The 13,915-nt window shown below is 55.4% G+C and overlaps 1 protein-coding gene across 18 annotated transcripts in view; it reads left to right on the top strand.

Annotated features, from left to right (window-relative positions):
• The window catches only part of TNIP2 (TNFAIP3 interacting protein 2), a 32,702-nt gene that overhangs the window by 13,742 nt on the left and 5,045 nt on the right, over nucleotides 1–13,915 (top strand). For 4 of the 18 annotated variants that reach the window (XM_019951319.3, XM_073804768.1, XM_073804767.1 and 1 more), the window contains 5 exons: nucleotides 6,065–6,349; nucleotides 8,209–8,298; nucleotides 9,048–9,535; nucleotides 10,108–10,605; nucleotides 10,842–11,035. In XM_019951319.3, coding sequence (XP_019806878.1) covers nucleotides 6,065–6,349; nucleotides 8,209–8,298; nucleotides 9,048–9,535; nucleotides 10,108–10,605; nucleotides 10,842–10,902 — 1,422 coding nt within the window. In that variant the 3' untranslated portion in view covers nucleotides 10,903–11,035. Of the gene's footprint in view, nucleotides 1–5,017; nucleotides 5,066–6,064; nucleotides 6,350–8,208; nucleotides 8,299–9,047; nucleotides 9,536–10,057; nucleotides 10,606–10,841; nucleotides 11,606–13,915 lie in introns of those variants that run through there. The other 14 variants (XM_019951322.3, XM_019951320.3, XM_019951327.3 and 11 more) reach the window with 14 other exon arrangements.

Here is a 13,915-nt window from a genome sequence, read left to right as displayed (position 1 = left end):
TCCCGGACCAGGGCTTGAACCCATGTCCCCTGCATTGGCAGACGGATTCTTAACCACTGCGCCACCAGGGAAGCCCCAGCCATTATTTCTTCAAGTATTCTTTCTACCCCTCTCTCTCTCGCTTCTCCTTCTGGGACTCCCACGATGTGTATGTTGGTCTGTTTAATGGTGTCCCACAGGACCCTTAGGCTCTGTTTACTTTCCTTGAATCTTGATAATTTTCATTGTCCTGTTTTCAAGTTTGCTGATTCTTCTACTGATCAAATCTGCCTTTGAGTACCTCCAGTGAATTTTAAAATTTCAGTTAATGTACTTTTTAGCTCCACAATTTTTTTGGTTTCTTTTTAGGTTTTCTATTTCTTTACTTGTATTTCCATTTTATTCCTACCTTGCTTTCTTGACTTTCTCCATATCTTCTTTTAGTTTTCTGAGCGTCTTTAACATGGTTGTTTTAGAGTCCTTGTCTAGAAGATCCACCATCAGGTCTTTTTCAGGGACAGCTTCTGTTTTATTTTTTCCTTTGAATGGGCCATATTTTCCTGTGTCTTTGAGTGCCTTGTGCTTTTTTTGTTGTTGTTTGTTTAAAACTGGACATTTGGGTGCTTCCCTGGTGGCACAGTGGTTGAGAACCTGCCTGCTAATGCAGGGGACATGGGTTCGAGCCCTGGTCTGGGAGGATCCCACATGCCGCAGAGCAACTAGGCCCGAGAGCCACAACTACTGAGCCTGCACGTCTGGAGCCTGTGCTCCGCAACAAGAGAGGCCGCGATAGTGAGAGGCCCGCGCACCGCGATGGAGAGTGGCCCCCGCTTGCCACAACTAGAGAAAGCCCTCGCACAGAAACGAAGACCCAACACAGCAAAAATAAATAAATTAATTAATAAACTCCTACCCCCAACATCTAAAATAAATAAATAAAACTGGACGTTTGGATCTAGTAATGTGGTATCTCTGGAAATCAGATTACTCTCCTTGCCTAGGATTTGCTGTTTTTGTTTTTCTTTGGTTGTTGTAGATCGTCTCTGTACCAAGGATCAGCCTGAGGCATAAATTAAGGTTTTCTCAGCCTGTAACTGGGAATGTGTGGTCACTTTCAAGTTTTCCCCTTTTATGTAGTTGCTTTTGAATATCATAATCTTTAATGTCTGGCTCCCTGAAGCAGAAAAAGAAAAATTAAAAGGGGAAGGAAAGGGCACTGGCCCTTTAAATCCAGTAGCACTTCAGCTGGAGGGGGAGGGTCCTATAGCAATGGGGGAGGTGCAACAATGGCCGCCTGCCTGTTTGGCCACACCTCTGTGATCGGAAGTGGGCCGCAGAGGTCAGAGCAGATACCCAGTATTTGGAGGACAGGGTCTTTTTTGCCCACCTTGGCTCCTGCAAGCTGTGTGTAGGCTGTTCCAGAAACAGGTGTATGGCCTCCAGTGGCATGGCTAGGGGTGGGATGGGTAGCTGCTACTGTAGGAAGAGCTGAAATTGACTGAAATTAACCTCAATTTACTGTCCAAGTGCTCAGATGGAAGTTGCAAGTCTTTAGGACTTGAGATCCAAAACAGTCACACTAGACAGATTTCTGCCAGTGCACTGTTTTTCAGGTGAGGAGAAGATTCCCGGTGCTCCCTCCTCTGCCGTGTTCCCAGAACCTTCCAGGCCGTGCTCGTTTTTGTCCTACCTGTTTGCCTGCTCCCCCCTGCACTCTTCCAGTGGGGAGGAGGTGTGCTGCGTCCTCATCAGTGCCTCCCCTGCTACACCTTCAGCGCATGGCACTTGCGGTGAAGGCCCAGTGAATTGACTTTTCTTAAATTCCCTGCTTGCCCCTGTTATCTCACTCCCCCTTCAGCTGCTGCTGCAGTCTGCACATGGCCAGCCACTGAGAGCTGCCCAGGGAGGAGAGGGGAGAGGACTGTGCTGGGCTGGAGAGTGTCTCCCCCAGATTCCTTTCCACCTGGAGCCTGTGATTATGACCTTATTTGGAAGTAGGGTCTTTGCAGGGGTAATAAATTTAAATGAAGTCCTACTGGCCTGGGGTGGACCCTAATCCAGTGACTGGTGTCCTTATAAGACAGCCATGTGAAGTTGGGGGCAGAGATTGGAGGGAGGCATCTACAAGCCCAGGGTTACCAGCAACCAGCAGAAGCTGGAAGAGACGAGGAAGCATTCTTCCCTAGAGTCCCGGAAGGCACATGGCCTGCTGACACCTGGATTTTGGACCTCTAGCCTGTGAGAGGATACATGTCTGTTGTTTTAAGTTACCTAGGTTGTGGACTTTGTTACGGCAGCCCGAGCAGACTAATAAAGGGATGAAGTCCAAGAGGCTATGCCTCCTTTTTTTTTTTTTTTTTTTGCGGTACGCGGACCTCTCACTGTTGTGGCCTCTCCCGTTGCGGAGCACAGGCTCCGGACACGCAGGCTCAGCAGCCATGGCTCACGGGCCCAGCCGCTCCACGGCATGTGGGATCTTCCCAGACCGGAGCACGAACCCGTGTCCCCTGCATCGGCAGGCGGACTCTCAACCACTGCGCCACCAGGGAAGCCCTGAAATCACAGCTTTTGATTTGAATAACTCTAAAATGTAGTGAAAGTCCACTCTCAGGGCAGGTCTCTCTTTACCATCCGCGTCTACTCCAGGTACACTTCTGAGCCACTGTGGAGGGCGACTAGGTCCAGCTCGGGGGAGTGTGGCGTGTCTATCCCACCAGTAGTGACAAGGCCACCCCAGAGCTGTGATGCTGGCAGGGGGAGACAAGTCCAGGCGAAGGGTGGGCCGTGGCGGGCCTGGCATCTGTGACACTGGAGGGAGGGGCTCCTGCTGCGTTTTCCATGGTAAGGACGTGGGACAGGGGCCTTGACCAGCTGGCATTGCCTTCAGAAGCGGCCAGTTTTTAAAGAGAACAAATAAATCCAAGGCCAGGAAACAATCAGCAGTGAGAGCCTGAGCTTTCGTTGGGGTTTGGTGTTCTTTTTCCTGTTTATGGTATTTTATGCTAAGAAGGCTGTAGTTGGTTCTCAGCTCTGTGAATGCCCCATCGCACTGTGTGGACGTGGCTTCACCCAGACCAAGTGACTTTGCACCAGCCGGCAGCCCCAGCTACGTGGACAGGCTCAGAAGGCCACGCGTGGTGGCCCCCAGCGCCCCCTTCCCAGTCCTGCAGGTGCAGCCTGGTGCCGAAGGGCCGTCTGCTGGGAGGAGGTATGGATGCCGACCGGCCAGCTTGCAGAGAGACGCCTCTTCTCCTTTGGTTCAGGGGTGAGGCCAAAAGGTGGAAAAATGAAAGTAATGACCTTCCAAGAGTGGGTCTCACCTGGCTTGACTGGTACCCCTGAGATTGTGACATCTGTGAGCCGAGGGCAGGGAGGTGTGATGGCGTGATGGAGTGCCAGCGCCACACGCCTTGGAGCGGAAGTCCCAGGTGACAGGCTCATTCCCAGTGATGTGTCACACCCGTCATCACCAGTCCTGCTACTACTTCCGCACTTGGTGGTGGACATTTCCCACTTGCCGGGGCCTGACCTCCTCATCTCCCCCGCCGCCCTCACGGTCTGCCTCGCCATCTGCCAGGCCTCTGCTCTTTCCTGTTTTGAGTCCCTGTTGTGAAGTGCAGATCTAGAACAGCCTCTTCCTCTAGGCCTTTGCTAAGAGAGCCAAACCGGTCATTCTTACTGCAGTTTTTCTTCTTTCCTCTCTTTCTGTTCATTTCTAGAGCGAAGTCCAAGGAAAATGGGAAGGAGAGGAATCTTAAACATTCCCTGAGGGAATTCCCTGGGGGGCGTCCAGTGGTTAGGACCCGGCGCTTTCACTGCCAAGTGCCTGGGTTCGATCCCTGGTTGGGGAACTAAGATCCCGCAAGCTACGCAGTGCGGCCAAAAAAAAAAAAATTTCCTGAGAGAGGGAGAGGTTTCCAGAATGTTTTCTGGGTCACCTGGCTGGAGTGGTTCGGTCACACGCTGGGCTTATCCATGGACTGGTTATCACAGGTGCACGGGGTGTCTGGGTGCAGGAGCGCGGGGAGCGGCCCTTGCCTCGTGGATGCGCGCGGGCCCAGGGAGCCAGGCTGGGACCCGGAGACTGGCTGTGTTCCTGAGATCCACCACTTATTGTTTTATTAATTTATTTTGTTGAGGTATAGTTAATTTACAATGTTGCATTAATTTCCACTATACAGCAAGGTGATTCAGTGACACACACACACATGCATCTATACATTCTTTTTTGTATTCTCTTTCATTACGGTTTGTCACAGGATATTGAATATAGTTCCCTGTGCTGTACAGTAGGACCTGGTTCTTTACCCATTCTCTATATAATAATGTGCACCTGCTAATCCCAAACTCCCAATCCATCCCTCCCCCTTGGCCACCACAAGTCTGCTCTCTACGTCTGTGGGTCTGTTTCTGTTTCGTAGATAAGTTCATTTGTGCCATATTTTAGATTCCACATATAAAGTGGTATGATATGGTATTTGTCTTTCTCTTTCTGACTTTATTTAGTATGATCATCTCTAGGTCCACCCCACCAATTATTTCTTAACCCCAGTCTTAACCCAGCCATGTGACCTCTGGGCACTTATCCCATGGCTGTATTTGCATAAGGGCACAAGGAAGCAGCCACATGTCTGCCAGCTGGAGGTGTGTGTTCAGTAAATCTGGAATCTGTCGTGAAGCTCCAGGCTGTGGTTGAAAAGAACAAGGCAGGTTCTGTGCTGCTGTGGAATAAGGTATATTGCTGAGGAGGAGAAAAGCGTGTTGTAGCATCCGTTTGTGTAAAAGTACATGTGTTATAGATGCTTATAAACACTCTGGAAAGGTCCGTGCCCAAATAGTGAGTAGTTGCCTCTGGCGAGTGAAGCTGGGGGCAGAGGAGCTGCTGGGAGAAAGGAATTGAAGTTTTCATTTGCTTTCCTTCTGTATGTTTGAATTTTTTATAACCATGCACATGTTTTCATTTTAAAGCAGGTAAGAGAGTAGTAATTCAGGGTTCCGTTAGTAATGTTGGCCCTGTATTCCATTCCACTGTGCTAAGAAGCTTCTCGGTTCCTGGGGTCCATCCCTCCTCGTGAGCACGCAGGAGGTGAGCTTGAGCGCCTCCCTGAGTGGAGCCCAGATCCTTCTCCTGCCACTTCCTCACGTGGAGCTCAGGCTCAACCCTGACTTTTCTGAAGCTGTTTTTTCATTTGTAGGATGGACTGGTTCATCCTGCTTCACCCCTCTTATGTACTGTTTATGCTGGTGATTACTTTGAAAATGGGAAAGCACAAAACTAAGGCTGGGTTTAAAGTAAATTGTAATTTTAAGGACTTTTTTAAAAAAATTAATTGGGGTTGGGTATCTTCGTTTCCTAGAACTGCTGTAACAAAGTACCATAAACTGGGTGGTTTACAACAACAGATGCTTCATCTTTCGGTGTTCTAGAGGCCGGAAGCCCCAAATCGGGGTGTCGCTGGCAGAGATGTGCTCCCTCCGAGGCTCTGGGGGAGGGGCCTTCTTTTTGTCTTTCGGCTTCCGGTGGCTGTCGGCATCCCTGGTTTTCTTTGGCTTGCGGACACATCACTCCAGTCTCTGCCTCTGTCGACATGTGGCCGTCTTCTGTATCTGTGTCCATGTTTCCTTCTTCTTATGAGGACACCAGTCATTGGATTAGGGTCTATTCTAATCCAGTATGACTTCATTTTAGCTCAGTGCATCTTCACAGACCCTAATTCTAAGTAAAGTCACATTCCCAAGTATCGGGGGTTAGGGCGTGGGCATATCTTTTGGGGGGCTACCCACTGCAGTGGAGTTTCTACCCTTCTCATCAAGAAGTATTTGGAATTGCCGCACTTAGTAATTTGATGATGTAAGATCTAACATTATGAATTTGCTCATGAAAATAGAATTTAGGTGAAGTTTCAGTTAGAACTTTATGGGCTGAAAACTCCAAAGTTAATTATTCGTTCAGAAGCCAACCTCCAAATGAGCGCGTTTATCACCTCCTGATGGGTGTCCGTGCTGGACTTCTGCTCTAGGAATGTTTGTTCCTGATATTGCTTCTTATAGTCAAATCAACTGTGCTTTTAAATCTGCCCCTTAGGAAATCGAGAGACTTTCCGAGCAACTAGAAGAAAAAGAGAGGGAGACGAAGCAGCTGATGAGCCAGCCGGAGCGGGAGCAGAAGGAAGTGACCCTGCTGAGGAGAGGCGCGGCCCAGAAGGGGCGGGCCCCGGCCGCCAGCGACATCCTGTGCCGCTCCCTGGCCGACGAGACTCATCAGCTGCGCAGGACGCTGGCCGCCACCGCCCACATGTGCCAGCACCTGGCCGAATGTCTGGATGCACGCCAGCGCGCAAAGGGGGACGCGGGGGAGAGGAGCCCCGAGGTAGGCTGCGGTGTCAGCACGCCACGGTGCGGACCGAGGTGCAGCAGGAGGCCTCGTCTCGCGCTCAGGATCCCTCAGCTGTCATGGAGGTCGAGGGGCGCCCAGGGCCCCCCCTGCTCTCCATAGTGAGGGTTGCAGCAAAGCCCGCCCATCCGGGGATTTCTTCTAGCACGGTGGGAGGTGCAGAACGTGACAGGGAAGCAGGTGGCCTGCGTCACCAGCTGCCACCCCCAGACCTGCAGGTGACCCTGGTCCTCGTGGGGAGATGGCACTGTGGTCTCATCAGCCTTCGCTGAGGACGAAGCAGTCAGAGCAGGGGCGGGAGGGGTGTCCTGAGCAGGTGCTGGCACGCGTGCAGGCGGGTGAGGGGCAGCGCCTCCAAAGGCCGCAGGTGGTGAGGAATCTGCTGGGCGGGCCGGGGCGCGGGAGGGCTCCATGTGTCTCAGCAGGGCTGGCCTCGCCAGGGCCCTCCTGCAGTGAAGGGAGGACACGGAGCCCTTCTGTGTACCTGGCGCTGTGACCCCTGGCCAGGCCGTAGGCAGGGTGGGGCCAGCAGGGAGGGAGCCGGGCAGGGGGCGGGGCCGGGGGCCGGGGTCAGGGGCAGGCGGCCTACAGGACTGCGTGGAGCTGGGCTGTGGCTGTGTGTGCGGTCTGGTCAGGGAGGGGACAGTGTGGTTTCAGCATCAGGAATTCCCTACCTGGGAGATCAGGGGGCTCCTGGCTGGGGGTGTTGGGAGCACGGGGCGAGGCTGCCTTCCCTGCCTGTCTGATTCCACGCAGTGCACACCCTGCCCCGCCCAGCCCAGATTACTCTTTTCCAGGCAGTTCTCTGATCCTCAGGGGCTGCAACCAGGCTGACTCAGAAACGCGGGGGAGGCGGGGACAGGCCCTCCAGCCCCTTAGCAGCAGCTCCACTGGGAAGCCCGCTGGGGAGAACCTTGGTCTGAGAACCGGTCTTGAGAACTGCCCGTCTCCGCGGGTGGATTCCACGAAAAGGGAACCTCAGAAAGCACACAGGCACATTTCAGATACCACAGTGCTCTCTGGGGGCAGGCTGTGACTCTGGGATTTTGAGTCACTGTGTCATTTCCCTCTGGGGATTTGAACACAGCCGCACGTTGTGTTTGGCCCGGGCAGGGGTGGGGCCGGAGCTCTTAACAGGCTCTACATCCGCATCACTTCTCAGCCCTGGACTCGGCTGAGTCACCGGGGTTTCCCGGTGCCCGCTGGGTTAGGACGTGTAGTTCCCTTGTCATTCGAGGGGAATTCTCAAAAGTACCGGCACCAGCATACAGCCCACCGTACTGTTAAATGCACTGGATTCCTAGGATTCAGATGGACTTTTCGGCTAGCTCTGCCCGCCGCCGTTAGGGCTGGTTTGGCACGTGGGTTTCCAGGCATGAGTCCCAAGACCCCGAGTGAGGCACGGGTGGACTGCCGTGTACAGAATCACTGAGGTCAACCCTGCTTGCGTGACGTGACACGACAGTGTGGTGGGCCCAGAGGGAGGGAGCCAGGTCCCTGGCCGGGCCTGCTCCTGGCGGCCCTGTGGCCCTGGGCTGGAAGGTTCTCTGGTGGACGGTGAGATTAAGCTTCCTGCCCTCCCGACTCCCGTGATGATGGAAAGTCTCAGGCATGAGAAGATTGAGCAAGGCTTGGCCCCAGCGTGGGGTGGGCTCGGGCGGGGCGAGGACCACCCCTCCCCCACCCTCGGGAAGGGGCACGTCCCACCTGCCGCAGTGCGGGCTGCAGTGACCATCTGCACCCTCAGTCTCCAGGTGTGGCTTCCTACCCTCTTGCCGCACACGACAGTCACATTCGGTGACACGGTGTCTGCTCTCCGTCCCTTTCTTATGCAGCCAGCGTGTGCAGATGGGGACGGCTCTGTCCACGCGGTTGTTGCGAAGTTACAGGAGGAGAATCGACTGTTGAAGCAGAAGGTGACTCACGTGAGTGTCTGTTAGATGCCCCTCGGGAAGAACTTTCCCTCACGGCCCGCAGATGAGGGTCCTCTCCTCAGCTGTGCCCAGGGGTTGCCCCTGCCCTCAGGCCACTCCGGCTGATATGCGCAGTCCCTGTAGGCCTGACATATTTGCCTGAAAGGACATGTAGAACACGCTTGTCATTCTCCGGCCCCCAAGTTAATTCACATGTGGATAAATGAGGTACAAGAATTACTATCAAGTACAGCTTTTACGGTGGGAAATTGTAGCAAGTCTGCTTCTGTCTACGGCAGTTGTTTGTGGCCATTGTTGCCACGTCCTAGTGTCCCCTCTGCACAGAGCAAACTGAGACTTTTTTTTTGGCCTTCATTCCTTTTATTTTTTTAAAATTAATTAATTAATGTATTTAGTTTTGGCTGCGTTGGGTCTTCGTTGCAGTGTGCGGGCTTCTCATTGCTGTGGCTTCTCTTGTTGCGGAGCACGGGCTCTAGGCGCGCAGGCTTCAGTAGTTGTGGTTCATGGGCTTAGTTGCTCCGCGGCACGTGGGATCTTCCCGGACCAGGGCTCGAACCCGTGTCCCCTGCGTTGGCAGGCGGATCCTTAACCACTGTGCCACCAGGGAGGTCTCCTGAGGCAACTTTCATTTAAGGGGAGACTCACTCTGCTCCTTGTTGCTAGTGAATAGCTTCACAGTTCAGGTTGGCTTGAGAGCAGGTTCTCAGCCGCTGCCACCGTGAGCGTTCCGGCCTCCTCAGGTGGAAGACCTCAACGCCAAGTGGCAGCGCTACGACGCCAGCAGGGATGAGTACGTGAGGGGACTCCACGCACAGCTGAGAGGGCTGCAGGCCCCCCTCGAGCCTGAGAGGCCCTCCCCGCCCGAGCTGATGAGGAAGGAGATCTCCCGGCTCAACACACAGTTGGAGGAGAAAATCAACGACTGTGCAGAAGCGAGGCGGGAGCTGGAGGCCGTGAGGAGGGCCCGGGACGCCGCGCTGGAGCGGGTGCAGATGTTGGAGCAGCAGGTGCCCCCCACCCCGGGGCCGGGTGCTGGGGGGCGCTGGGGGCCTTTCTCTGAGCAGAAACGGCGCTGCCGTCTGACGGTTGAGTGTCTGTCTCCTCACAGATCCTCGCGTACAAGGATGACTTCACGTCGGAGAGGGTTGACCGGGAGCGGGCTCAGAGTAGGATCCAGGAGTTGGAGGAACGGGTGGCCTTGCTGCAGCGCCAGGTACCCTGCAAACAGGTAGAACGGAGGCCCATCTCCCCCGGTCCAGGCTGGGCGTTTTCTTCGTGTTTCCTTCATCGGTTTCAATCCCTTTCTGCGTCTGCCGAGACCCTGATTCTGTGCTCCGGGCAGAGCCGTGGTGCCCGGTGCCTGGGGCCTGGTGGCAGAAAACCTCCCTGTCGTACCGTGTGTGTCTGTAGAGGATGTTGGCGTGGTGGCGTGTGACCTCAGGGGTGGCTGTCGGGCCTGTCCTGCACCCAGAGGGCGCATCCTGGGCCTCGGGCTCCCTACTGGGAGCTTCGTGCACGTGTGTCCCCTCCTCGCTGTGCTGCAGGGACCCTGGTCGCCCTGTCACACACACGCAGCCCCTGAGGCTCCAGGCGTCTCCTGGCGCCCCCCAGCTCACAGCCCCCGTGCACGGAGATGGGCCGTGCAGGTGGGCAGGCCCCGCAGCTCACTCTGGGCTCCGTGCCGCCCCGCCACAGGGGGTGCTTCTTGGGAGGCCGGGCCTGGGTGGGAACGGACGGTTTCTCACTGCAGGACCCGGGCGCCCACACGCCTCTTCCCTGCTCCTCCCTGGTTCTGCCCAGAGCACCCGATGCACATCCCCCTGAGGGGCTACCACCCTGGCGGGGCGGGGATGCCGAGCTTACCCCGGAACCACCCTTCGTGGTTGGTGGGCGCCATCCTCAGTGCCCCCATCCTGCGTGGCTGTGGACCCCACTGGTGGACAGAAGGGTGGCCCGGCCTGCCGAGGCCCGGGGCCTGTGCACCGAGTGGCCTCTGAGCCCCTTTCAGCTGCGGCCTGTGGCCGTCGAGCTTTGGGAGCACTGCTCGGCCCCTGGGCGACACCCCGGGGCGGGCGGTGGTGAAGCTGTGGGCCAGGAGCCAGGGTCCTGCCGCCTGGGCTGCGGCTCCCACACGAGGCGTGATGAGCACTGGGGGTCACGGCGCTTCGGGGCTGACGTCGGGGGCGATCATGTTGGTCATGCCACGGGCACCCCTGCTGCCTCCAGAGACCCCCCACCCCCGCCCACCCAGGAGGGACGCAGTTTGCCAGGCTCCCTCTCTGCACGGCGGCGTGTGGGGTGAGTCTGCTGGGGCCGCGGCGGGGGTCGGGGTTGGGGGGAGTGCCCCCCCCCCCCCAGCTCAGGCCTGTTCCTCTGTGAGCACAGGCAGGAGGCTGTTCACGGAGCACGTCCTCATTTGGGCCCCAGCACCAGGCAGAGCGAAGGTGCACGTCTCACTGTGCAGCGGGTGTATCATCTCTAGTTGCTGGAGCCCGAGGCCAGCCTCGTAAGCTGACCCTTTGTCTTTTTTCCAGGATCCTCGAGAGCCAGGCTCTTGCCGGGTTCATACTGGGGGCAAAACTCCCGGGTACTTAGAGACTGACGCTTCGGAGCTCGTGGCACCTGGTGGCTGGAGGCCTGGGACGGGATCCCAGCGGCCAGAACTCCCCGCAGAGGCCGGGAGCCCCGGAGCGACCCAGAGAGGCCAGGGGGACCTGCAGTGCCCTCACTGCCTGCAGTGCTTCAGCGACGAGCAGGGGGAGGAGCTCTTCCGGCACGTGGCCGACTGCTGCCAGTGAGCCCTGCTGGTGGCGGCCCGGGGCCCGGGGGTGCTCCCAGCACGCAGCAGCGAGACGCGGGGCCCCCAGAACAGGCTGGGGGTGCTTCTGAGCCTTCCCCTTGGTCCCCCTTGGGTCAGGGGGCACTTCCGGTGGGGCTGGAGGGAGAGGTGGGGTTGGGAGCATTCGTGCCCAGGAGGGCTCAGCCTCGCCTCTGGTGTGGAGTTTGACGTCCAAAGCTGTCTGTCAGTCAGGCTGAGGCCGTGCGAGACATGGCGCGGGGTTCTCCCGGGCCCGCAGGACAGACCTGTCCCAGCCGCACCTGAGGATGCTGCAGGTCACTGGGACAAGGTGGCTGCCCGTGGGAAGTGCGCCCACGCCCACCAGGAGGCGTGCACAGCTGAGCACTGTGCCTGCGCTGAAATAAGGCTGCACTGCAAGAGTGGGTGCTGCATATCCGGAACTTAAACGTGTTTATGTCACATTACTTATTTTTGTAATAAATGCACTTGCTACAGCGACTGCTGCGAGTGTGCGCTGGGGGCTGGGGTGCAGGGACCCGGCACCATTTCCATCTGGGCCTGAGTTACACCAGCCGGGGAGGAGAAACACACTTTCTTACTGTTTGTCACCTGTTTGTTTGTTTGTTAGGGCATCCCGAGGGGGGGGTCAGCGGGAGGCCAGCCTGCCCAGCACTCTGCCGTCGGCCTGTTTTAGCTCCAGCCAGGATGTGAAGCGCTGGGGGTGAGGCGGGAGGAACCAGGCGCCTGGCGAAGGCAAGAGAGAGGCTTGCAGGGCAAGGACTGCGTGCATAGTCCTGGTGGGGTCAGGGCTGTGTGACTCAAGTTAACCTTCAGAACGGTCGCAGGAGGTAAGTACTTCTATCGATCATCCTCAGCACAGGTGTGGAACATGAGGCACAGAGGGGTAAGGTCACTTGCCCAAGATCACAGTAGCAGGGGACAAAGCTAGGAGGTAAGCCCAGGCCATCTGGCTCCTGAGCCCACATTCTACTTCCCAACGTGCAGGAGCTGCCGGCACGGTGAAGGGCCAGCATTGGGTGCATGTGCTGTCCCTCCTGCCTGGAACACTTGCTCACCCTCTCCGCTGGCTAAGTAGGTCCTCCTCCAGTTGTAGTTCAGGCGTCAACTCCTCTGTAGGATCCCCGCGCACCCCTCTTTCCAGGAGCCCGACTGGAAGGGATCAGTCGCTGCGGCGTGGGTGCTGGAACGTCACAGGAAGCCTCCGTCTCACTGTCCTGAGGAGTTGGAGGAGTTTGGAAATAGATGGGGACCTCCCGGAGAGAAGGGAGCTGCAGAAGGGGGAGCCCTCAAATCCTTGGCTGACCCCTGAACTGTGCGAGCTTAGCGTAAGACTCTAAGAATCCTGGGGCAGGAACAGCGGCTGGAAGGCAGGATGTGCTGAGGAGAGCTCCCAGCGGCTGTCCACCATAGGGTGGCAGTTCCGAAGTTGAGTCCCTTGGGGTTAGAGGGGCTGGAAAACCTTGGTTTTCCTTTGAAACCCTCAAAGGGCCACATTTTAGGAGTAAAGTTGACATCTTAGGGCCAAATCAAAACAGCCCTGCTCTTCCAGGCAGCCAACCAGTAATTCACTGGCCTGTTGGAACAAAATCCGGCTTTCTTCAGAGCCAGGACCTTGTACTATATTAACCACAGTCTAATACACAGTAAAAAATACTAGACATATGGAAAAAAAGGCATAATGAAGATATATTCACACAAATACAAGCTAACAAAAATTTATATCCAGCAGATTGTACGACAAGAAAAAAGTATACTATGGAAATTACTCAGGCTAGAGGGAAATGATTCTGGATAAAAACAAACATAGAAAGGAATGAAGAGCATGGGAATGGGGACTTCCCTGCTGGCATAGTGGTTAAGACTCCATGCTTCCAATGTAGGGGGCCCGGGTTTGATCCCTGGTCAGGGAACTAGATCCCGCATGCATGCTGAAACTAAGAGTTCGCATGCCACAACTAAGGAGCCCACGTGCCGCAACTAAGGAGCTGGCAAGCTACAACTAAGGAGCCTGCGACTAAGACCTGGCACAACCAAATAAATAAATAAATATTTTTTTAAAAAAAGAGCATGGGAATGAGTAGATATGAATGAATATTGACTGTTTAAAACAATAATGTTGGGACTTCCCTGGTGGCGCAGTGGTTAAGAATCTGCCTGCCAATGCAGGGGACATGGGTTCGAGCCCTGGTCCGGGAAGATCCCACATGCCGTGGAGCAACTAAGCCCGTGCGCCACAACTACTGAGCCTGTGCTCTAGAGCCCGCGAGCCACAATTACTGAGCCTGTGTGCCACAACTACTGAAGCCCGCACGCCTAGAGCCCGTGCTCCGCAACAAGAGAAGACACTGCAATGAGGAGCCCGCGCACTGCAACCAAGAGCGGCCCCCGCTCGCCGCACCTAGAGAAAGGCCATGTGCAGCAACAAAGACCCAACGCAGCAAAAGAACAACAAACAACAACAAAAACCCCCAATAATGTCTTGAGGGTTTTAAAACATGCAAACGTGACCACAAGAACTTTCTAGGTGAGGGACGGGAGTGTTTAATGAACTTATACAAGTGTAGGGTTTTTGCATTGATTTGTGGTGGACTAATGAACTAAGGAAGCATAATCTCTAGGGTAACCACTAAAGAAGTAATGAAAATATCTAATTAGAAGGTTAATAGAACAGAAAAATGTTTTTATTAATCCAAAGCAAGACAAGTTAGGAGAACCAAAGGGATAAAGGAGAGACGAGACAAAGAGCAGCTGGAAGATGGTAGACTTAACCAACTGTATCAGTAATTA

The sequence above is a fragment of the Tursiops truncatus genome, chromosome 5 (assembly GCF_011762595.2).
Source record: "Tursiops truncatus isolate mTurTru1 chromosome 5, mTurTru1.mat.Y, whole genome shotgun sequence".
Lineage (NCBI taxonomy): Eukaryota > Metazoa > Chordata > Mammalia > Artiodactyla > Delphinidae > Tursiops > Tursiops truncatus.
Note: the sequence above shows the minus strand (reverse complement) of the source record. Positions and strands in the feature narration are given on the sequence as shown.